At 35.5% G+C, this 25,548-nt stretch overlaps 1 protein-coding gene across 20 annotated transcripts in view; it reads left to right on the top strand.

Annotated features, from left to right (window-relative positions):
• The window catches only part of CNTLN (centlein), a 363,772-nt gene that overhangs the window by 135,515 nt on the left and 202,709 nt on the right, over window positions 1–25,548 (top strand). For 13 of the 20 annotated variants that reach the window (XM_086414981.1, XM_086414999.1, XM_086414979.1 and 10 more), the window contains one exon: window positions 20,881–21,014. The exons of the other annotated variants lie outside the window; for them this stretch is intronic. In XM_086414981.1, the coding sequence (XP_086271107.1) occupies window positions 20,881–21,014 (134 nt within the window). The remainder of the gene's footprint in view (window positions 1–20,880; window positions 21,015–25,548) is intronic. 20 annotated transcript variants of the gene reach the window in all.

Raw genomic sequence — 25,548 nt, 5'->3', positions numbered from 1 at the left:
AAGGCAGAGGAACCAGAGATCAAATTGCCAACATCCGCTGAATCATCGCAAAAGCAGGAATGTTCCAGAAAAACATCTTATTCTGCTTTGTTGACTATGCCAAAGCCTTTGACTGTGTGGATCATAATAAACTGTGGAAAATTCTGAAAGAGATGGGAATACCAGAGCACCTGCCCTGCCTCTTGAGAAACCTGTATGTAGGTCAGGAAGCAACAGTTAGAAGTGGACATGGAACAAACAGACTGGTTCCAAATAGGAAAAGGAGTACGTCAAGGCTGTGTATTGTCACCCTGATTATTTAACTTATATGCAGAGTACATCATGAGAAACGCTGGGCTGGAAGAAGCACAAGCTGGAATCAAGATTGCCAGGAGAAATATCAATAACCTCAGATATGCAGATGACACCATCCTTATGGCAGAAAGTGAAGAAGAACTAAAGAGCCTGTTGATGAAAGTGAAAGAGGAGAGTGAAAAGGTTGGCTTAAAGCTCAGCATTCAGAAAACAAAGATCATGGCATCTGGTCCCATCACTTCATGACAAATAGATGGGGAAACAGTGGAAACAGTGTCAGACTTTATTTCTGGGGGCTCCAAAATCACTGCAGATGGTGATTGCAGCCATGAAATTAAGAAGAAAAGTTGGAAGAAAAGTTATGACCAATCTAGACAGCATATTCAAAAGCAAAGACACTACTTTTCCAACAAAGGTCTGTCTAGTCAAGGGTATGGTTTTTCCAGTAGTCATGCATGGATGTGAGAGTTGGACTGTGAAAAAAGCTTAGTGCCGAAGAATTGATACTTTTGAACTGTGGTGTTGGAGAAGACTCTTGAGAGTCCCTTGGACTGCAAGGAGATCCAACCAGTCCATTCTGAAGGAGATCAGTCCTGGGTGTTCTTTGAAAGGAATGATGCTAAAGTTGCAACTCTAGCGTTGGCCACCTCATGCAAAGAGTTGACCCATTGGAAAAGACTCTGATGCTGGGAGGGATTGGGGGCAGGAGGAGAAGGGGACGACAGAGAATGAGATGGCTGGATGGCATCACTGACTCGATGCACGTGAGTTTGAGTGAACTCCGGGAGTTGGTGATGGACAGGGAGGCCTGGCATGCTGCGATTCATGGGGTCGCAACGAGTCGGACACTACTGAGCGACTGAACTGAACTCACAGGACGGAGCTCTGTCCCTACCTCTTTTGTCTCTCTTTTTATCTTTTATATTTTTCATACCTCCTTTCAAAGACAGTGGGCTGCTTTTCTGGGTGCCTGATATCCTCTGCTGGCATTCAGAAGTTGTTTTGTGGAATTTACTCAGCGTTCAAATGTTCTTTTGATGAATTTGTGGGGCAGAAAGTGGTCTCCCCATCATATTCCTCTGCCATCTTAGGACCGCCCCCTCCATGAGTTTCTGATGATGATTTTCATTTCCTTTTTTTACCATTCAGATAGTGCATTTTCTTATCTACTGTGATTTTTAGTCTTTTTTCTGTTAGAGTGTTTGTATTTTCTTATTAATTTGTAAGCATACTTTATTCCATATAGCAGTGCTTTGTTTTACATATGTATTGCAAATAACTTCTGTCCCATGAATTTGAATAATGTAAATTAGACATTCAAAGTATGCAAATTTCTATAGTCATTTTTGTTAATATTTTCTTTTCTAATGTTTTTGTTCTAGAAGTCTTATAGTCTTAACTTTCCCATACCCTGAAGTCTTTATTTGGAATTCATATTGGAATATGGTATTCAGTAGTTTATTGATTTGTGATGCGGTTTCTCTCACATCTTTAAGTTGCCATGTGTATATTGATTTATTTCTGGACTTCCTATTATTTTCATGTGTTCAGGTATTGTAGTTTCATAATTTTACTCATTATTTGCTAGAGTGACCTACTTATTTATTCTTTTTTTAAGTCATGAACCCTAATGTACCTCTTCTCTAGTAGTATTTAAGGATCATTTTATTAGTTTTACTGAAAAATTCTATTAGAAGGCATATTGGAACATTATCTACATTATGAGTTAATTTGGGAAGAATTGTGATCTACTGTTTAAGAATTTGGAATAAGGTTTTATAATTTTCTTAAAATGATGGCTCAGACGGTAAAGCATCTGCCTGCCATGTGGGAGACCTGGGTTTGATCCCTGGGTTAGGAAGATACCCTGGAGAAGGAAATGGCAACCCACTCCAGTACTTTTGCCTGGAAAATTCCATGGACTGAGGAGCCTGGTAGGCTACAGTCCATGGGGTTGCAAAGAGTTGGACACCACTTCACTTTCAATTACAATTCACTTCACTTACAATTATTGTAAAAATATTGTTTTATACTAAAAACATTTAAATTATATTTTAATTAATTACTTATGGACATGAGCAGTGTTACTGAATTATCTTGAACTTCTTTCGACAACTTTTCCCAAATGTCATATTAGTTCTAAAAACGTGTATATTTTTTATTTTATACAATTACAGTGTCAGTAAGAAAGCTGTCTCCTTTTTTTCTTTTGGCATATAATTCTCATACCATACATTTAACCCATTTAAAGTGTACAGGCCAATAATTTTTAGTTTTTGCAGGGTTTTACAACTATTACCAAAATTACTTTTAGAACATTTTCATCAACTCCAAAAGAAGCCCTATAACTTTTAATAATCATTCCTCTTTTATCTTTAGCTTTGCAGCCCAAGATCACCACCTATGGGCTTTCTCACTGTATAGATTTATCTGTTCTAAACATTTCATATTAATGAAATGAATTTTCATGGATTATAAGATCTTTTATGACTGACTTCCTTCACTTAGAATAATGTTTTCAAAGAGTTTATCCATGTTGCTGTATCAGTACTTTATTATTTTTATAGTTGAATATACTCTATTATATAGATAATCTATATTTTATTTATCTCAATTAGATGGACATTTGTACTATAAATATGTGTGTTCAAGATTTTGTATATACATATATTTTTATTTCTCATAGATGTATACCAAGGAGTGAGATTACAAGGTCATGTGATAATTTTGTTTTTAAGCTTCTGAGGAACGGTCAGACTGTTTTCAAAAACATTTACATTCTAAACAGCACTGTCTGAGGGTTCTGATTTCTCTTTGTCCTTGGCAACACTTACTATTGTCTTTTTGATTTTTAGGCATCTTTGTGGATGTGAGTGGCCTCATTGTTGTTTTTATTTTAATTTCTCTGAAGGTGAATAATTTTGGTCATATTTTTATGTTATTGGCCATTTGCATATCTCTGAAGAAATATGCAATTTCTTTTGTGCATATTCTAGATACAAATCTCTTTTTATTTATATAATTTCAAACTATTTTTTTTAGTTCTCTGAGTTGTTTCTTACATCCTTAATGGTATTATTTGAACACAAAGTGTAAAACTTTTATATTTAACTTATCTACTTTTTCTTTTGTTGTCCATGCTTTTGAGCATTCTCAGATGCATCTCAGATGTGCATCTGAGAAACCATTGCTTAATCCAAGATCATGAAAATGATCCTTATGTTTTCTTCTAAGAGTTTTATTTCTTACATTTAGTTCTTTAATCCATTTTGAGTTAATTTTTAAATATGATGTTTGATAGGAATCCACTTTCATTGTTTTGCATGTGTTATTCCATTGTCCCAGTTCCATTTGATAAAAAAAAGACTGTTCTTCCCCCACTGAATTTATCCTAGCATATTTATTTAAAATAAATTGCCTGTAAATATAAAGGTTTATTTCTGGACCTCAGTTCTGTTCCTTTGATCTATACATTTATCCTTTATGCCTATATCACACTATATTGATTATTGTAGATTTGTAATAAATTTTGCAGTTAGGATTTGTGCGTCCTCAATATTTAGTCTTTTTTTTTCAAGGTTAGCTTTTCTCTATCATTTACATTTCTATATGAGTTTTAGAATCAGCTTTTCCATTTCTTCTTGAAAAAAAAAAGCAAGCTGATATGGTTTTGATAGAGATTCTGTTGAATCAGATCAATATGGTGAGTGTTACCATCTTAACAATATTGTAACTCCAATTCATAAATAGGAGATGTTTCATTTATTTAGAACCTTCTTTAATTTCTTTCAGTAATGTGTTATAGTTTTCAGATTATAACTTTGCACTTCTTTGGATACATGTATTTTAAAATATTTAATTATTTTTTCTGTTATTCTAAATGGAATTGTTTCTTAATTTCCTTTTTGTATGGTTCATTCCTAATGTTATGTATGCAATTAATTTTTCTATATTAGTCTTATATTTTGCAAACTACCTAAACAGATTGTTTCTGTAGGATTTTCTGTGTGTAAGATCATGTCATCTGTAAGTAGAACTCGTTTTCTTCCTTTCTAATTTGTATGTCTTTTATCTCCTTTTATTGCCTGTCACCCTAGCTAGAGTCTCTAGTATGAAGTTAAATAGAAAAAAAGAGAGAGTGGAAATCTATATCTTCTTCCTGATTTCAGGAGGAAAGGATTTGCTCTTAGGTGTGGTATTAGCAATGAGCTTGTTGTTGATACACCTTATCAGTTAAGAAAATTCCCTTCTTTTCCTAGTGTGTTGAATTTTTTTTTTAATCATAAAATGGTGTTGGGTTTAGGCAAATAAATGTTTTTTATGTATCTATTGAAATGGTTATGTGGTATTTGTCTTTCATTTTATTGGTACAGCATATTACCTTGTTTTTTGGATGTTAGACCAACCTTATGCTGCTGGGGTATCTTTATTTTTATCTGACATTAGTATAATAAGTGTAATATTTTTATCTGATCTTAATGATAAATGATAGTGATAATGATAGCCTTAAAGAATGAGTTCAGAAGTGTTCCCTCCCTTACATTTTTGGAGTAATTTGAACAGAATTAGTATGAAATCTTTTAAAATGTTTGGTAGAATTCACCAGTGAAACCATCTGGTCTGGGAATTTTCTGTGTTGGGAGAATTTAATAGCTGATTAAGTTCACTTATCATGGGTTGAGATTTTCTATTTATTCTTGAGTCAGTTTAGATATTTTGTATGTTTCAGAATTTGTACTTTTCATCTTAGTTATCTAATTTGTTGGACAATTGTTTATAGTATTCTTCAGTCATCTTTTAAATTTCTGTATGGTTAGTAGTACTGTCCTTACAAGTCACTTGCATTCTTTCTTTTAATTCTGTTGCTGTCTTCAAAAGAGTCAGCTTTAGAGTTAGTTGAATATATTGTACGCCTTTAAAAGTATTTCAACAATAATCTTCATTATTTCATTGCTTCCTTCTCCTTTTGGATCACTCAGCTATACTTTTCTGTTTCCCTAAGCTATAAAATTGCATTGTTGGTTTTAGATATGTCACCTTTTTTAGTATAGGCATTTAAGTTTCCTTCTGACCTTTGTTACATCCTGTGAGTTTTGGCATGTTATGTTTTTGTTTTCATTTGTATCTGGATATTTTAGGATTTTCTTGTGGTTTCTTCTTTGATCGATTGGCTCTTCAAGAGTGTATTGTTTAATTTCCATGTGTTTTGAATTTTTCAGTTTTCCTTCTGTTAATTGAGTTTTAGCTCCATCTACTGTGCTCAGAGAAGATGCTTTGTATGATTTTAATGTTTTAAAATTTATTGAGAGATGTTTTTTGACTTGAAATATGGTCTGATATGTTGAATGTTCCATTTGTAATTAAGAAAAATGTATATTTTGCTGTTTGGGGGTAGAGTGAACCATATACATCTGTTAAATATACTTGTTTCATAGTGTTTTATTGGTCTTTTTATCCTTACTGCTCACCTATCTAGAGGTTCTACCATTATTTAAAGTGGACTATTGAATTACCCATCTATTAATATAAAACTATTCTTTCTGTTCTGTCCTTTATATAATTTAGGGCTTTGGTTTTGGTGCATGTATATTTACAGTGGTTACATCTTGATGAATTGACTTGACTCATTGATTAATATCTAATGCCCTCTTTGGCCTCTTATTGGAGAAGGAAATGGCAACCCACTCCAGTATTCTTGCCTGGAGAATCCCAAGGACGGAGGAGCCTGGTGGGCTGCTGTCTATGGGGTCACACAGGGTCGGAAACGACTGAAGCGACTTGGCCTCTTATAACTGTTTTTGACTTAGTCTTTTTTGTCCAGTATTCTTACATTCATCCTAGTTCTGTTTTGGTTATTATTTTCATGAAGTACTTTTTCTCATTCTTTGATTTTCATTTTTTTGTGTCTTTGGATCTGATAGTCTGTTCTAAAAGCACATATTTGTATAATATTTTCTTTATTCTATCTCTGTCTTTTGATAGAATTTAATCTGTGTGTACTTAAAGTAGTTACTAGTAAATAAAAATTAACTTCTGCCACTTTATTGCCTATTTGGTCTATGTCTTCTACATTTTTTTTGTCCCTCGTTTCCTGTATTACTGTCATCCTTTGTGTTTAGTTGATTTTTTTTGTAATGGCACATTTTGATTCCCTTCTCATTTTTGGGTATATGTTCTTTTGATATTTTTTTGTGGTTACCATCAAGATTATATTTATCATCCCAAACTTATAACAATATAATTTGAATTGATACTAACTTATCTTCAATAACATAGAAAACTCTTCTGCTTTGTTGCTTTTTCCCTCTGTTTCAAGTTATTTTTGTCACCAGTTACATCTTTATAAAATATGTGCTCTGCAATGTAGATTTATAACTTTTTATTTTTGGCTCTGAAATTATATACAAAATAAAAATTAGAGTTAAAACCAAATATACAACAATACTGCAGTTTGTATTTGCCATGTATTTACCTTTACTGGAGCCTTTATATTTTCAGATGGTATTGAGTTACCATTTTACATTCTATCTGAGGTACTTCCATTAGCATTTCTTATAGGTTAGATTTCATAATGAACTCCCTCAGCTTTTGTTTATCTGTGAATGTCTTAATTATGCTCTGATTTTGAAGGATAGTTTTGCTGGGTATAGAATTCAACCTTGACATTTTTTCTTTCAAAACTGTAAATATATCATTTAAATATATATCATTGCCTTCTGACTGATGATTTCTGATGAGAAATCAGGTGTTACTCTCACTAATGAGCCCTTGTGACTAGACACTCATAATTCTCTTTTTGTTTTTGGCTGATTTTAAAAAGTTTAATTGTAGTGTATCTTAGTGTGGGTCTCTTTCTGTTGATCTTACTTGGAGTTTGTTGTGGCCATTGGCTTTATAGATACATGTATTTCATCAGAATTGAGAAGTTTTTGGCCCTTGTTTCTGCCACCACCCCCTCCCCCCTCCACCTTCTGTCTCTTCTCTTTTTGGGACTCCCAAATAATGTACATTTTTATCTGTTAATTGTGTCCCACTGTTCTCTTAGACTCTATTCAATTTTCTTCATTCATCTTTCTGCTCCTCAGATTCAGTAAATTCACTAGTTCTATCTTTTAGTTTGCTCACATCGGTTGACCCCTCTGGTGAATTATGCATTTTGATTATTTTAATTTTTACCTCTAGAATTTGATTCATGTTTATAACCTCAGGCTCTTTATTGATATTTGTTTGGTTTATATTAATACATTGTTTTTCTGGTTTCCTCAATTCTTTTACTTATTTTTCTTTAAGTATACTAGAGATAGTTTTTAACGTTTTAAAGTTTTAAAGTTTTGCCTTGTAGATCTGATATCTGAGCTTCCTCAGGAATTGTTTCTGTTACTTTTTGTGTTTCTTTGAATATGCCACATTATCTGGTTTCTTTGTATGCTTTGTAACCTTTTCTTGTTCTTGAAAGTTGGGCATTTGTGGTAACAAATATATGATAATGCTGGAAATCAGATCCTACCCCTTCCCAAGACTTTGCTGCTTTAACTGCTGGAGGCTATGGTAGTCTTTTTGTTTAGTGCTTCAGTTTATTTTTGTAAAGTGTTTATTCTTTACTGTATTCAGTTATTGAAGTCTTTGTCCTTTAGCTTTTGTCTCCTCCTTTTGTGACCGAATTTCACCTTGACTGCCAACTGCTAAAATGAAAAAAACAAAAAGAAAAAATCACACACAGAGCTTCAAAACAAGTTCCTTTCCCAGTCCTTGTAGATGGCTAATAGAGCATTCCTTTAATACTTACCCAGATTTGCACTGAGCTCAGGGGTTATCCCAAAGTAAAGTGCCTCTGGATTTTGTGAATATGCGTCTCTCTCTGAAGATATGTGTGGACTTATAAACTCTCCCATGTGAAAGGGTATTTTTGAATGTCTTAATTTCCCAAAGAATTTCCCACGACATTTAGTCTGTGACTTAGGCATCCTATTGCATATTGTAACCAGTCATCTTTTGCCCTGTGCAAAGGCACTTGAGCCATGATAAGATGGTTGGATGGCATCACCAACTCAATGGATATAAGTTTGACAAAGCTCTAGGAGTTGGTGATGGATAGGGAATCCTGGCATGCTGCAGTACATGGGGTTGCAAAGAGTCGAACACGACTGAGCGACTGAACTGAACTGAACTCCACTTTTCCAATCTGTGTTCAGTGTCTGGTCAGAGATAATCCCTTTGCATCCTTTTGGTCACCACTAGACCAGTTATAACAGACACATACAGTAATTTGCTAGCAAAGTTTTTTTTCTGCTCTTTCCCAAACCAGAAAAGATCACCTACTGGGAACACTGGCTACTGCCACAATATGAATTATACTGTTTTAAGATTCTTGGATTTTAGATGGCTAGTGTGTCAATACAAAGAAATAGAGGAAAACAATAGAACAGGAAAGACTAGAGATCTCTTGAAGAAAATTAGAGATACCAAGGGAACATATCATGCAAAGATGGGCTCGATAAAGGACAGAAATGGTATGGACCTAACAGAAGCAGAAGATATCAAGAAGAGGTGGCAAGAATACACAGAAGAACTGTACAAAAAAGACATTCATAACTCAGATAATCACAATGATGTGATCACTCACCTAGAGCCAGACATCCTGGAATGTGAAGTCAAGTGGGCCTTAGAAAGCATCACTATGAACAAAGCTAGTGGAGGTGATGGAATTCCAGTTGAGCTGTTTCAAATCCTGAAAGATGATGCTGTGAAAGTGCTGCACTCAATATGCCAGCAAATTTGGAAAACTCAGCAGTGGCCACAGAACTGGAAAAGCTCAGTTTTCATTCCAATCCCAAAGAAAGCAAAGCTAAAGAATGCTCAAACTACCTCACAATTGCACTCATCTCACATGCTAGCAAAGTAATGCTCAAAATTCTCCAAGCCAGGCTTCAGGATTACGTGAACTGTGAACTTCCAGATGTTCAAGCTGGTTTTAGAAAAGGCAGAGGAACCAGAGATGAAATTGCCAACATTCACTGGATCATCGAAAAAAGCAAGAGAGTTCCAGAAAAACATCTATTTCTGCTTTATTGACTATGCCAAAGCCTTGGACTATGTGGATCACGGTAAACTGTGGAAAATTCTGAAAGAGATGGGAATACCAGACCACCTGACCTGCCTCTTGAGAAACCTATATGCAGGTCAGGAAGCGACTGTTAGAACTGGACATGGAACAACAGACTGGTTCCAAATAGGAAAAAGAGTATGTCAAGGCTGAATATTGTCACTCTGCTTATTTAACCTATATGCAGAGTACATTATGAGAAATGCTGGGCTGGAAGAAGCACAGGCTGGAATCAAGATTGCCGGGAGAAATATCAATAACCTCAGATATGCAGATGACACCACCCTTTTGGCAGAAAGTGAAGAGGCACTAAAGAGCCTCTTGATGAAAGTGAAAGAGGAGAGTGAAAAAGGTTGGCTTAAAGCTCAACATTCAGAAAACGAAGATCATGGCATTTGGTCCCATCACTTCATGGAAAGTAGATGGGGAAACAGTGGAAGCAGTGTCAGACTTTATTTTTCTGGGCTCCAAAATCACTGCAGATGTTGATTGCAGCCATGAAATTAAGAGACGCTTACTCCTTGAAAGGAAAGTTATGACCAATCTGCTACTACTGCTGCTAAGTTGCTTCAGTCGTGTCCGAATCTAGATAGCATATTAAAAAGCAGAGACGTTACTTTGCCAACAAAGGTTCGTCTAGTTAATGCTGTGGTTTTTCCAGTGGTCATGTATGGATGTGAGTTGGACTGTGAAGGAAGCTGAGTGCTGAAGAATTGATGCTTTTGAATTGTGGTGTTGGAGAAGACTCTTGAGAGTCCCTTGGACTGCAAGGAGATCCAACCAGTCCATTCTAAAGGCGATCAGTCCTGGGTGTTCATTGGAAGGACTGATGCTAAAGCTGAAACTCTAATACTTTGGCCACCTCATGGGAAGAGTTGACTCATTGGAAAAGACTCTGATGCTGGGAGGGATTGGGGGCAGGAGGAGAAGGGGACAATAGAGGATGAGATGGCTGGATGGCATTACCGACTCGATGGACATTAGTTTGAGTAAACTCCGTGAGTTGGTGATGGACAGGGAGGCCTGGTGTGCTGCGATTCATGGGGTTGCAGAGAGTTGGACATGACTGAACGACCGAACTGAACTGAACTGAACTGAGTGTACTGAGAATAAGCTGTGGAAGGCCTTATAAAAAATTCAAGAATATTTTATCCATTTTTTAAGTTACCTTTTTCTTGGTTCAACGTTTTCTTTATTATTGTAAAATTCTGAGTTTTCCAACATTGGTTCTGGACAGTTTCTACTATTTTTTGCAAGTTTTTTCAGGCAAGAGTGCTCGGAGCTACATACTCAGCATTATGCAAGTGTTACTCATTGCCTTCGTTTATAAATGGGTTAGTATTTTTACTGGATATAGTATTACTGGATATAGTATTCCTGTTGGCAATAGATATAGTATTCTGGATACTCTATCCAGCTATGGTATTCTAGATATATAGTATTACTGGATATAGTAATCTGTGTTGGCAGTGTTTTTCTTTGAGCATTTTTAATATGTTATCTCTGTCTGTAGTCTCCATTATTTTTGAAGAAAAGTCAGTTGCTAATATTATTGAAGTGTATTGGAAATAATGAGTCATTTTCTCTTTTGGTTTCTAACAGATTCTCCTTGTCTTTGGCTTTTAGCATTTTGACCATGATGTGTCTATTCATGATCATCTCTGTTTATATATAGTACTTAGAGAGTTTGTAGTGTTTCTTGGATGTATAGATTAATGTTTTTCATCATTGTTTGGTAGTTTTCAGCCATTATTTCTTGGAGTATTTTTTCTGTTCCTTATTCTATTGCCTCTCCTTCTGATTATGTCCCATTATTTCTCTGTGTCTATTCATTTTTATTATTTTTTGATATATCTTCAAATTTTTTGTTCTTATTCCTACCAATTCATATTAAAAGTTGAGCTCTTCTGGTAAGGTTAATATATATATATATATTTTCATTTTAGTCACTGTGCTTTTTTAGTACCAGATCTTCCACTTGAATGTTTTAAAATATATACTTTTTTGGTATTTGCTATTGGATAAGACTGTCATTTTACTGTTTTGAAAAAGATATGGTACTTTTAAAAGCATGATTTTCTTTTGCTTTTTAAGTATACTTATAATGTCTCTTGAAATCTATTTGAAATCTGGTATCTGAATTTTCTCATGGACAGTATCTGTTGCCTGGTTTCTTTCCGTTTTATGAATGATGCTTGTCTCTTTCTTGCATGTTATAATTTTTTGGTTGAAAAATGTATGTTTAAAGTTATATTCTGTAAAGTTAGCACCATCACAAATGAAAAGCTATCTATGTCTTTCACCTTCAATATACAACTACTAAAACATCCACAGCACAACAAAGATGTCTGTGTTCAGTACATCAGGATGCTGGAGAATTCTGCATATCTGTGCACTAAAGATGGTTGGATTGGAAAATATGGAGGATGCAGAACGAAGGGAACAGTGGAGACATGCTTGCAGTCCTGGTCTATCAACACCAGCACCTGTGCCCACAATCTCAGAGAATCTGACAGTGACAGAGGAGGTGATGCACATGATGCTATCTTCCTGGCCACAGTGGTGCCTGCAGCCACAAGAAACTGGGCAGCAGTGATAGTGAGGCCTTACTCTTGCCCTTCACTTGCACATCTGCAGCTTACGATACTGAATGCTACAGAGGTACCCGCAGGAAAATTACAGCACTGGACACCACAGAGTCACCCACAGGAAAGTTATAACACTGGATACCATGGAGGCATCTGCAGGACCCTGCCTCCTCCCGCCTCTTCCCTCATCGTTGTGCAACCTGCAATTCAGGATCCCAGATATGAGGGAATAGCCCACCATCCCAGTGCCCCAGGCAGCAGCAACTATGACACTTGTGGAAGCAGGGCACCAACGACCCTAGAGACACGAGAAACAATAATGAAGGCACAGGGCCACACAGAGGCAGAGGAGCATGGAAAATGTAGACTCTCAGATACACCCAGAGGCATCTCAAGTAAGAGAAGCCCAAAACTTGTATTATATCACCACCTACTGGAAATTAAAAGAAAGACTTCTAATTTCTGACCTGTTGAATTGTTAGAGTAAAGCAGAAAGGTGTTCCCTACTTCTATGTGTCAGCAGAGGAAAAACTGATCGAGCACCATGAAAAACCACAGTAACACTTTACCACAAAAAGAAAATGACAGTTCCCCAGAAACTAAGCTTAAAAATTATGGAGCATTGCAATCTGATTGATAGAGAATTCAAAATAGCTGTCATGAAGAAACTCAACTAGTTAACACAAAATTCAGAAAGGTAGTTCATTGAGCTCAGGAATAAAGTTAATGAACAGAAGGAATACTTTACCAAAGATTTTAAAACTAAAAAAGAAACAGAAATTATAGAACTTAAGAACTCAGTAAATGATATGAGGAATGCATTATAAAGTGCTGGATACAGAGCAGATCATAGTGAAGAGATAATTAGTGAGCTCAAAGATGGAAATTAAGAAATAATGTAGTAGAAGAAGAAAAAGGATTGAGATATGAAAAAATGAGAAGATTCTAAAATAGTTATTCAACTCTTTTAGAAGGGCAACATTAGGGTAATGGGTGTACCAGAAGGAGAAAAGAAGGAGAAGGGAGCAGAAAATTTATCTGTGATAGCTAAGAGCCTCCCAAAGAGGAGGGAAAGAACTGGGTATACAAGACCAGGAGGCTAAGAGAATAATTACCTCAATGCAAAAACCTTGTCTAAGACACATTTTATTAAATTTTCAAAAGTCAATGACAAAATTTTGAAATTCAGCCAGGAAAAAGAAAAGGATGGTAATCTACCATGGCCAATCTAGACAGCATATTAAAAAGCAGAGATGTTACTTTGCCAGCAAAGGTCCGTCTAGTCAAAGCTATGGTTTTTCCAGTAGTCATGTATGGATGTGAGAGTTGGACTATAAAGAAAGCTGAGCGCAGAAGAATTGATGCTTTTGAACTGTGGTGTTGGAGAAGACTCTTGAGAGTCCCTTGGACTTCAAGGAGATCTAACCAGTCCATCCTAAAGGAAATCAGTCCTGAATGTTCACTGGAAGGACTGATGTTGAAGCTGAAACTCTTAATACTTTGGCCACCTGATGCAGAGAGCTGACTCATTTGAAAAGACCCTCATGTTGGGAAAGATTGAAGGCAGGAGGAGAACGGGACAGCAGAGGATGAGATGGTTGGATGTCATCACTGACTCAATAGACATGAGTTTGAGTAAACTCCGGGAGTTGGTGATGGACAGGAAGGCTTGGCATGCTGCAGTCCATGGGGTCGCAAAGACACTATTGAGTGACTGAACTGAATTGAACGCAACCTCCAGGGGAACCCCTTTAAGGCTCTCAGGAGATTTCTCAGTAGAAATCCTACAGTCTGGAGGGATTGGAATAACAAGTTCAAAATACTGAAAGACAAGAACTCTTACCCAAGAGTACTCTATCCAGCAAAGTTATCATTTAGCTATGAAGGAGAAATAAAGGTTTTCCAAGACATGTAAAAGCTCAGGGAGTTCATCAAAACTAGACCTGTTGTACAAGAAATGTTGAAAAGTGCTCTTCTATCAGAAATAAAAAGGCAAGGGTACACGTATTTTAGCAAGGGGATAAATAGAATCAGAAAAACTTAACTCTATTTGAATAGGCTTCTAAATACTGTATTATAGCAGAAACATTAAAGGGGAAAAAATAACTATAGCCACTTGCAGTTTGGTAAAAACTCAGAACATATAAAGGGATAATTTGAGACAGTAAAAACAAAAGGGAAGAGGAAAAGGATGTAATCCATAGACATAAATGAAGATGCTATCAACAGAAAAAAAGAGGATTTTTAACCACTGAGATATTTTATACCAAACCCACAGTAAACACAAAATATAAATCTACAGCAGAGACATGAAAATGAACAAAGAATAAACGAGAAAAGCATCACAGAAAACCAGCAAACCAAAACAGCAGACATAAATACAAAGTAAAAGAAATGATGGAGATATAAAACAACCAGAAAACAAAAAGTAAAATGGCAGTACTTAGTTTTCATCTATCAATTATAATTCATGTAATGGATTGAATTCACCAGTCAAAAGACACAGAGTAACCAGATGCATTAAAAAATAAGACTATATGCTGTCTCTAGAAGACTCACCTCAGTTCTAAAGACAAATGCAAGGTCAAAGTGAAGGGATTGAATATGATACTCCAAGCAAATGATATTCAAAGGAAGTTGATGTAGACATACTCATATCAGACAAAATATACTTGAAGTCAAAAAAAGTAATGAGACGAAATTGAACAGTATATAATGATAAAGGGGACCATTCATCAAGAAGATACAACATACACACACACACACACACACACACACACACACACACACACATATCTAACATAGAAAGCACCAGAGTGTATGTGAAACAGTTACTAACAAGCCTAAAAGGAGCAATTGACTGTAACACAATAGTAGGGGACTTCAATACCCAATTTACATTGACAGATAGTTCATCCAGACAAAATTCAACAATGATACAACGGTCTTAAATGATGCATTAGACCAGATGGATTGGATAGATTTGTTCAGGATATTCAGTCCAAGTGCAGCAAAATGCATATTCTTCTCAAGTACACATGGAACTTTTCTCAAGTTTAAACCGTATATTGAAACCAGTAAACCACCTGGGAAATCAATTAAATGGAGACTAAAAAGACAGTAGGAAAAAAGATCAATGAAATTAGATAGCTCCTTGAAAAGATAAAATCAGCAAATCTTTAGTTATACTCTTTAAGGAAAAAAAAAGACAAAACTCTAGAAAATATAGAAATGAGTGAGGAGACATAACAATGAATACCACAGAAATATGAAGGATTGTAAGAGAATATTATGAACAGCTCTATGCCAACAAATTGAACAAACTAGATGAAATGGACAAATTCTTAGAATTATACAACTTCCAAGATCGAATCATGAAGAAATAGAAAATCTTAATAGACCATATCACTATAAAGAAATTGAAATGATAATCAGAAAGCTCTCCAGACCTGGATGACTTCACAGATAAATTCTGCCAACCATTCAAAGAAGATTTAGTATCTATTCTTCTCAGACTCTTCCGAAAAACTGAAGAGGGGATTATGATTCCTAACTCATTTTATGAGGCTAACTCCACTCTTATACAAAAACCACATAAAGACAACACGCAGAAAAAGAAAATTACAGGCCAATATCTCTGATGAACATAGATGCAAAATTTCTGAATTAAAGTATTAGCAAGTCAAGTAAAACAGTACATTAAAAGAATCATCACCATGATCAAGTGGGATTTATCCCAGGATATAAAGAAGTTTCAACATCTGCAGATCAATCAATAGGATATCACATTAACAAAATGAAGGATGAAAATCATAATTATCTCAATAAATGCAAAAAAGGCATTTGACAAGATTCAGTGCTCATTTGTGATTAAAAAAAAAACACCTCTCAACTAAATGGTTATAAAAATGACATACCTCATCATAATAAAGTTGTAAATGACAAATCCACATCTAACATCATACTCAATGGTGAAAAACTAAAAGTTCTGTCTCTAACATCAGGACCAGAACAAAGGCTACTCTTGCCACTGTTATTCAACATAATATTGGAAGTCCTAACAAGAGCAATTAGGCAAGAAAAAGAAATAAAAGGAGTCCAGATGGAAAGAAAGAAGTAAAAGTGTCACTGTTTGTGGATGACATGATTTTATAAAATGATAAAGAAAAAACTCTACAAAAAAAGCTATTAGAAAAAATAAATATGACAGAGTGGCAGGGTACAAAATCAACATACAAACCTGTGTTGCATTTATATATGTGAACAAAGATCTAGTAGAAAGAGAAATTAAGAAAACCAGTTTTATTTATAATCAAAACAAAAGAATGAAATACTTAGGAATAAATTAAACCAAAGGTATAAAAGACCTGAACATTGTTAAGAAATTGGAAAAAATACATAAATTAAAAAATATTCTCTGCCTATGAGTTGGAATGATTAACATTGTTAAAATATCCATATGACCTAAAAATATATAAGTTCAATTCAATCCATTTCAAAATCACAAGGACATTTTTGACACAAACAACAAAAATTTCTTAAATTTATAATGGAACCACTAAAGACCTTGAATAGCTAAAGCAATCCTGAGAAAAAAGAACAAAGCTATTGGTATCACAGTCCATGATTTCACCTAGACTACAAAGCCATAGTAATCAAAACAGGATGGTATTTTCAGAGAAACAGACACATACATCGGTGGAATAGAATTTAGAACCCAGAAATAAACACACACTTATACAGGCAATTAATAGACAACAAAGGAACAATGAAAATACAATGGAAAAAGGATAGCCTTTTCAATAAATGATGTTGGGAAGCCTGGACAGCCACATGGGGGAAAAAAAAGTGAAACTAGACCACTGTCTCAAACCATACACACACAAAAGAAAAGTGGATTAAAATTTTAAATGTAAGTCATGAAATCATAAAACTTTGAGGATAACTTGGGTGGTATGCTCTTTGACACTAGTCTTAGCAATGTCATTCTGGATATGTCTTTTCAGGTAAGGGAAGTAAAAGCAAAAATAAATTGTACTGAAGGTCCATCTGGTCAAGGCTATGGTTTTTCCAGTAGTCATGTATGGATGTGAGAGTTGGATTATAAAGAAAGCTGAGCGCAGAAAAATTGATGCTTTTGAACAGTGGTGTTGGAGAAGACTCTTGAGAGTCCCTTGGACTGCCAGGAGATCCAACCAGTCCATCCTAAAGGAGGTCAGTCCTAGGTGTTCATTGGAAGGACTGATGTTGAAGCTCAAACTCCAATATTTTGGCCACCTGATGCGAAGCGCTGACTCATTTGAAAGACCCTGATGTTGGGAAAGATTGAAGGCAGGAGGAGAAGGGAATGACAGAGGATGAGATGGTTAGATGGCATCATCGACTCAATGGACATGAGTTTGGGTAAACTCTGGGAGTTGGTGATGGACAGGGGGGCCTGGCATGCTGCAGTTCATGGGGTCGCAAAGAGTTGGATACAACTGAGCAACTTAACTGAACTACATCATCCTAAAAAGCTTTTGCATAGCAAATGATACCATCTACAAATGAAAGACAATCTACTGAATGTAAAAGATACCTGCAAATGATATATTTGATAAAGGGTAAAATCTAAAAATATACAGAACTCATACAACTCAACAAGATATAAACAACCCAGTTAAAAATGGACAAACTACCCGAATAAACATTTTCTCCAGGAAGACGTATATATAGACAACAGGCATATGAAAAGTTGATCAACATCACTAATTATTACAGAAATGCAAATCAGAACTACAGTGAGGTATCACCTCACTCCTTGTAGAATAGCTCTTTTTCAAAATAAAAGAAATAATAAGTACTGTTAAGGATGTTGAGAAAAGGGAAGTCTTATATTTCTTGTTGGGAATGTAAATTGGCAGCCACTGTGGAAAACAGTATGGAGATTTCAAAAAGTTAAGAATAGAACTGCCATATGATTCAGCTATCCTGCTTCTGGGTATTTGTTTAAAGAACACAAAGGCACTAATTAAAAAAGATATGTACCACTATGTTCATTGTGGCACTGTTTATAACAGCTAAGATATGAAAACAACCTGAGTCTGTATCAGCCAATGAACGGATAAAGAAGATATGGTATACATATGTGCATATGTACACACACACACAGTAGAATACGACTCAGCTGTCAAAAACATGAAATCTTACCATTTGTGACAATACGGATGAACCTTGAGGTTATTATGTAAGTAAGGCAGTCTAATGGAGAAAGAAAAACACCGTATGATTTCACTGATTTGTAGAATATAAAAAGACAAAAATAAAATAAACAGAAACAAATCCATAAATTCAGAGAACAGAGTAGTGCTTTACTGGAGAAAGTTGTGTGTGTGTGTGGGGGGGGTGTGAACTGGATAAAAAGGATTAGCCACTTCATCCCTTCTCTTGCCTCCCTTTCCTCCCGTCTTTCCTTCTGTCTCTCTATCTCTTTCTTCCATCCATCCACAAACCTACTGATATATATATGTATATATATACCTGTACTTCTTAAATTCCCATTTATTAGAAAAGAGTAATTGTGTATATATATATATGTAATATATATGCATTATATATAATTATATATATTATACATATATATTATATATATATATGTATGTATGTATGTATTATACATATATATTACGTATATGTATGTATATATATTATACATACATATTACATATATATTATATGTATGTATGTATATATGTATAATATATATATATATATACAATTACTCTTTTCTAATAAATGGGAATTTAAGAAGTACAGGTATACCTCAGAGATGTTTTGGGTTTGGTTCCAGACTGCCACAATAAAGTGAATATTGCAGTGAAGTAAGTTACACAAATTTTTTGGTTTCCCAATGCATATAAATGTTATATTTATGCTATACTGTAGTCTCTTAAGTGTGCAAGCATTATGTCTAAAGCAACAATTTACAAACCTTATTTTAAAACACTTTATTCCTAAAGAAGTCTAACCATCATCTGAGCCTTTAGTAAGTTGTAGTGCTGTGCTTAGTCTCTTAGTTATGACTGACTCTTTGCGATCCCATGGATTGTAGCCCACCAGACTCCTCTGTTCATGGGATTCTCCAGGCAAGAATATTGGAGTGAGTTGCCATGCCCTCCTCCAGGGGATCTTCTCAACCCAGGGACTGAACCCAGGTGTTCTGTAATCCACAGGTGGATTCTTTACTGTCTGAGCCAAGAGGGAAGAAGTAAGTTGTAGTAACATCAAATATCATTCATCACAGATCACCGTACCAAATATAATAATAATGAAAGAGTTGAATTACCAAAGTGTAACAGAGATATGAAGTGAGCAAATGTTGGAAAAATTACATTGATAGATTTGACGAAAAATTGCCACAGTCCTTCAATTTGTAAAAAAAATGCAGTATCAGTGAAGTGCAGTAAAAGGAAACATGATAAAATGAAATACGCATGTACTTGCAGTGTTATCTTGGCTAAAACCCAGTATTTTTCTCTTCAAAAATTCATTCAAGTTACTACACAGTGAATATATGGAGTATGAGAGCATTTCTAGAGTATAATAGATTTTTAGTGCTTGACCTAAAATTTGTTGCTCAGTTTTGGATTGGAAATAATGAATGTATGATGTATTTTTGATAGCTCAGTTGGTAAAGTATCCACCTGCAACACAGGAGACCCTGGTTCAATTCCTGGGTCCAGAAGATCCACTGGAGAAGGGATAGGCCACCCACTGCAGTATTCTTGGGCTTCCCTTGTGGCTCAGCTGGTAAAGAATCTGCCTGCAATGTGAAAGATCTGGTTTGATCCCTGAATTGGGAAGATCCCCTGGAGAAGGGCAAGGCTACCCACTCCAGTATTCTGGCCTGGAGAATTCCATGGACTGTATAGTCCATTGGTTTGCAAAGAGTCAGACAGACTGAGCGATGTTCACTTTTTCACTTTATAGTTTTAGATAAAATATTTATTTAATACTTTATGAAAATAATTTAGATTTTATATTTTTGAAAAAAAGTAACATCAATTTTAAAATTGTTTCAAAGTGAAAACACAGTTTACAAAATTATCATGAGGAAAAGGCAAGGTTTGAAGAACTTTAGGTGAACTTTCACCACAGTAAGTGAACTCAGCATGATCTGAATCTGAAACATTATAAACTTATTATTTTTTTGCTGCACCATTTTTTTCTTCTCTGAGTGTGTTTATGTATCTGCATTTAAAATTAAGGCAATAATAAAATATCGGCTATTGAGTAATATTTAAGTCCGACTCTGTGCGACCCCATAGACGGCAGCCCACCAGGCTCCTCTGTCCCTGGGATTCTCTAGGCAAGAACACTGGCGTGGGTTGCCATTTCCTTCTCCAATGCATGAAAGTGAAAAGTGAAAGTGAAGTCGCTCAGTCATGCCCAACTCTTAGCAACCCCGTGGACTGGAGCCTACTAGGCTCCTCCCTCCATGGGATTTTCCAGGAAAGAGTACTGGAGTGGGGTGCCATTGCCTCCTCCAATATTTAAGTTAATGAGTTCTTTTTTCGTTCATGTAATTAGCAACCTTTTTGTTGTACAGTCCTTCCTTTATTGAAATTTTAATAAGTAAATTTCTACATAGATTTTCAATTTTATTTGCTTTAGATTCTTAACTTTCACACCAGGAGACCATGTTACTTTTACAGTTTCTGAAAAAAATGACCTGTGACTGATATAAAGTTTCTTTGATTGGACTAACATTCTTTTAATTAAATGAAAAAAAAAGTAAAATTGAAAACACTATTAATTTTTCACTTATTTTGTGGATTTTTTTTAGTTAAATATGACAGACTTTTATTTATTTAATATTTATTATATTTGATTGTGATATGAATGCTCTATTTTTAGGCCTTTGAAGACAATTTAATTGAGGCAAGGCAAGAAATTGAAGTATCACAGAGCAAATATAATGCACTATCATTAGAGCTGAATAATAAACAGACAGAACTTATGCAGAAGGATATGGATATTACCTTGGTCAGGCAAGTACTCTGACTCCTTAATTTAATGTTGTAGAAATGTCCTTAGTTATGCAGAATGCCAGCATTTTTATATTTATTGTTAACACTCCAGAATGACAACAGTGTTTGTCTTCTGTGAGACCTACGTTTGTGTATTGGAACTATCTGGAATTAAGTGGGACAGTTGGAGGTTCTACAGGGTTGGAAAAAGCATGCACAAAGAGTATCCCTGTTTCAGATGTATTCATTCATTCATAGTTTCCTTATAAAATTTTTACCCTTGCATTATATAATATTCATTATTATTACAGTGAGTAATAAATGAGTAATCCAGTTTTGACTTTTTATTTTGTGTTGTGCTTAGTTGCTCAGTCATGTCCAACTTTTTGCAGCCCCATGGACTGTAGCCTTCCAGGCTCCTCTGTCCTTCAGGATTCTCCAGGCAAGAATACTGGAGCAGGTTGCCATGCCCTCCTCCAGAGGATCTTCTCCACCAAGGAATCAAACCTAGGTCTTCCATACTGCAGGCAGATTCTTTACCATCTGAGCCACCAGAGAAGCACATATGCTAAATAGTTTTAGTCTGTGAAATACTTTTTCTATATCAAAATATTTAATTTTATAGTACTGCTTATAAAGTGGAAGTACTTGAAAAACTTGTGTTTTTAAATGTTTTGAAAGATTTTAAACTACCTATTAATTTATTTTATAATGACCTGCATCAGAAAATAGTGTTAGAAAAAATCATAAAAGTATATACACATATACATATACATAAATGTCATACTTGTATACACATGTATATGCATGTGTACATTTTAAATTTTAAGCTATTTAAATCACAATGTTTATCACATACTTGTATAAGCACAATTTCAGTTTCTGGTGCTACATGTAAAATATGTAATATATTTATATACATAATATATGTATTATGTTTATATATGTCATATATAAATGTCCATATATATATGTCATATATATATATATGACATATATAAATGGACAAATTCTTAGAAAAGTGTAACTTTCCAAAACTGAACCAGGAAGAAGTAGAAATCTTAACAGACCCATCACAAGCACGGAAATCGAAACTGTAATCAGAAATCTTCCAGCAAACAAAAGCCGAGGACTAGACGGCTTCACAGCTGAATTCTACCAAAAATTAAGAGTAGAGCTAACACCTATGTTACTCAAACTCTTCCAGAAAATTGCAGAGGAAGGTAAACTTCCAAACTCATTCTATGAGGCCACCATCACCCTCATACCAAAACCTGACAAAGATGCCCCCCAAAAAGAAAGCTACAGGTCAATATCACTGATGAACATAGATGCAAAAATTCTTAACAAAATTCCAGTAAACAGAATCCAACAACATATTAAAAAGATCATACATCATGACCAAGTGGGCTTTATCCCAGGAATGCAAGGATTCTTTAATATCCACAAATCAATCAATGTAATACACCACATTCACAAATTGAAAGATAAAAACCATATGATTATCTCAATAGATGCAGAGAAAGCTTTTGACAAAATTCAACATCCATTTATGATAAAAACTCTCCAGAAAGCAGGAATAGAAGGAACATACCTCAACATAATAAAAGCTATATATGACAAACCTACAGCAAACATTATCCTCAATGGTGAAAAATTGAAAGCATTTCCCCTAAAGTCAGGAATAAGACAAGGGTGCCCACTTTGACCACTACTATTCAACATAGTTTTGGAAGTTTTGGCCACAGCAGAGCAGAAAAAAAAAAAAATAAAAGGAATCCAGATTGGAAAAGAAGAAGTAAAACTCTCACTGTTTGCAGATGACATGATCCTCTACATAGAAAACCCTAAAGACTCCACCAGGAACTTACTAGAGCTAATCAATGAATAGAGTAAAGTTGCAGGATATAAAATCAACACACAGAAATCCCTTGCATTCCTATACACTTACAATGAGAAAACAGAAAGAGAAATTAAGGAAACAGTTCCATTCACCATTGCAGTGAAAAGAATAAAATACTTAGGAATATATCTACCTAAAGAAAAAAAAGACCTATATATAGAAAACTATGAAACATAGAAAACTATGAAAGAAATCAAAGAGGACACAAATAGATGGAGAAATATACCATGTTCATGGATTGGAAGAATCAATATAGTAAAAATAAGTATACTACCGACAGCGATCTGTAGATTCAATGCAATCCCTATCAAGCTACCAACGGTATTTTTCACAGAACTAGAACAAATAATTTCACAATTTGTATGGAAGTACAAAAAACCTCAAATAGCCAAAGCAATCTTAAGAAAGAAGAATGGAACTGGAGGAAACAAGCTGCCTGACTTCAGGCTATACTACAAAGCCACAGTCATAAAGACAGTGTGGTACTGGCACAAAGATAGAAATATAGATCAATGGAACAAAATAGAAAGCCCAGAGATAAATCCATGTACCTGTGGAAGACTCTGATGCTGGGAGAGATTGGGGGCAGGATGAAAAGGGGACAACAGAGGATGAGATGGCTGGATGGCATCACCGACTTGATGGATGTGAGTTTGAGTGAACTCTGGGAGTTGGTGATGGACAGGGAGGCCTGGCGTGCTGCAGTTCAAGGGGTCGTGAAGAGTCAGACACGATCGAGTGACTGAACTGAACTGAACGATCGAGTGACTGAACTGAACTGAACTGAACTGATGGAAACCTTATCTTTGACAAAGGAGAAAGAATATACAATGGAGAAAAGACAATCTCTTTAACAAGTGGTGCTGGGAAAACTGGTCAGCCACTTGTAAAAGAATGAAACTAGAACACTTTCTAACACCATACACAAAAATAAACTCAAAATGGGTTAAAGATCTAAACATAAGACCAGAAACTATAAAACTCCTAGAGGAAAACATAGGCAAAACACTCTCCGACATAAATCACAGCAGGATCCTCTATGACCCACTTCCCAGAGTAATGGAAATAAAAGCAATACTAAACAAATGGGATCTAATTAAACTTAAAAGCTTCTGCACAATGAAGGAAACTATAAGCAAGTGAAAAGACAGCCTTCAGAATGGGAGAAAATAATAGCAAATGAAGGAACTGACAAAGAATTAATCTCAAAAATATACAAGCAACTCCTGCAGCTCAATTCCAGAAAAATAAACAACCCAATCAAAAAATGGGCCAAAGAACTAAACAGACATTTCTCCAAAGAAGACATACAGATGGCTAACAAACACATGAAAAGATGCTCAACATCACTCATTATCAGAGAAATGCAAATCAAAACCACAGTGAGGTTCCATCTCACACCAGTCAGAATGGCCGCTATCAAAAAGTCTACAAGCAATAAATGCTGGAGAGGGTGTGGAGAAAAAGGAACCCTCTCACACTGTTGGTGGGAATGCAAACTAGTAGAGCTACTATGGAGAACAGTGTGGAGATTCCTAAAAAACTGGAAATAGAGCTGCCATATGACCCAGCAATCCCACTGCTGGGCATACACACCAAGGAAACCAGAATTGAAAGAGACACATGTACCCCAGTGTTCATTGCAGCACTGTTTATAATAGCCAGGGCATGGAAGCAACCTAGATGTCCATCGGCAGATGAATGGATAGGAAAGCTGTGGTACATATACACAATGGAGTATTACTCAGCCATTAAAAAGAACACATTTGAATCAGTTCTAAGGAGGTGGATGAGACTGGAGCCTATCATACAGAGTGAAGTAAGCCAGAAAGAAAAACACCAATACAATATACTAACGTATATTGTATAATTTATATTGTACATACATTAATTATTATACATACAATAATTAATGTATATACATTAATTGTATAATGTATATTGTATAATGTATGATTTCATATATATGGAATTTAGAAAGATGGTAACGATAACCCTATATGCGAGACAGCAAAGGAGACACAGATATATAGAAGAGTCTTTTGGACTCTGTGGGAGAAGGCGAGAGTGGAATGATCTGAAAGAATAACATTGAATATGTATATTACCATATGTGAAACAGATTGCCAGTCCAGGTTCGATGCATGAGAAAGGGTGCTCAGGGCTGATGCACTAGGATGACCCAGAGGGAGTGGATGGGGAGGGAGGTGGGAGAGGGTTCAGGACGGGGAACACATGTAAACCCATGGCTGATTCATGTCTGTGTGTGGCAAAAACCACCACAATATTATAAAATAATTAGCCTCCATTAAAATAAATAATGGAGAAGGCAATGGCACCCCACTCCAGTACTTTTGCCTAGAAAATCCATGGACGGAGGAGCCTGGTCGGCTGTAGTCCATGGGGTCGCTAGAGTCAGACAGGACTGAGCGGCTTCACTTTCACTTTTCAGTTTCATGCATTGGAGAAGGAAATGGCAACACACTCCAGTGTTCTTGCCTGGAGAATCCCAGAGATGGGAAGCCTGGTGGGCTGCCGTCTACGGGTCGCACAGAGTCGGGCACAACTGCAGCGACTTAGCAGCAGCAGCAAAATAAATAAATTTTAAAAAGTATTATTAACTTCATATATAATTATAGTATACACAGATAT

Source organism: Bos grunniens, chromosome 8 (genome assembly GCF_055505025.1).
Source record: "Bos grunniens cultivar Pamir isolate PY7600 chromosome 8, Bosgru_T2T1.0, whole genome shotgun sequence".
In the NCBI taxonomy this organism is placed as follows: Eukaryota; Metazoa; Chordata; class Mammalia; order Artiodactyla; family Bovidae; genus Bos; species Bos grunniens.
This window is presented reverse-complemented; position numbering and strand designations above follow the sequence as displayed.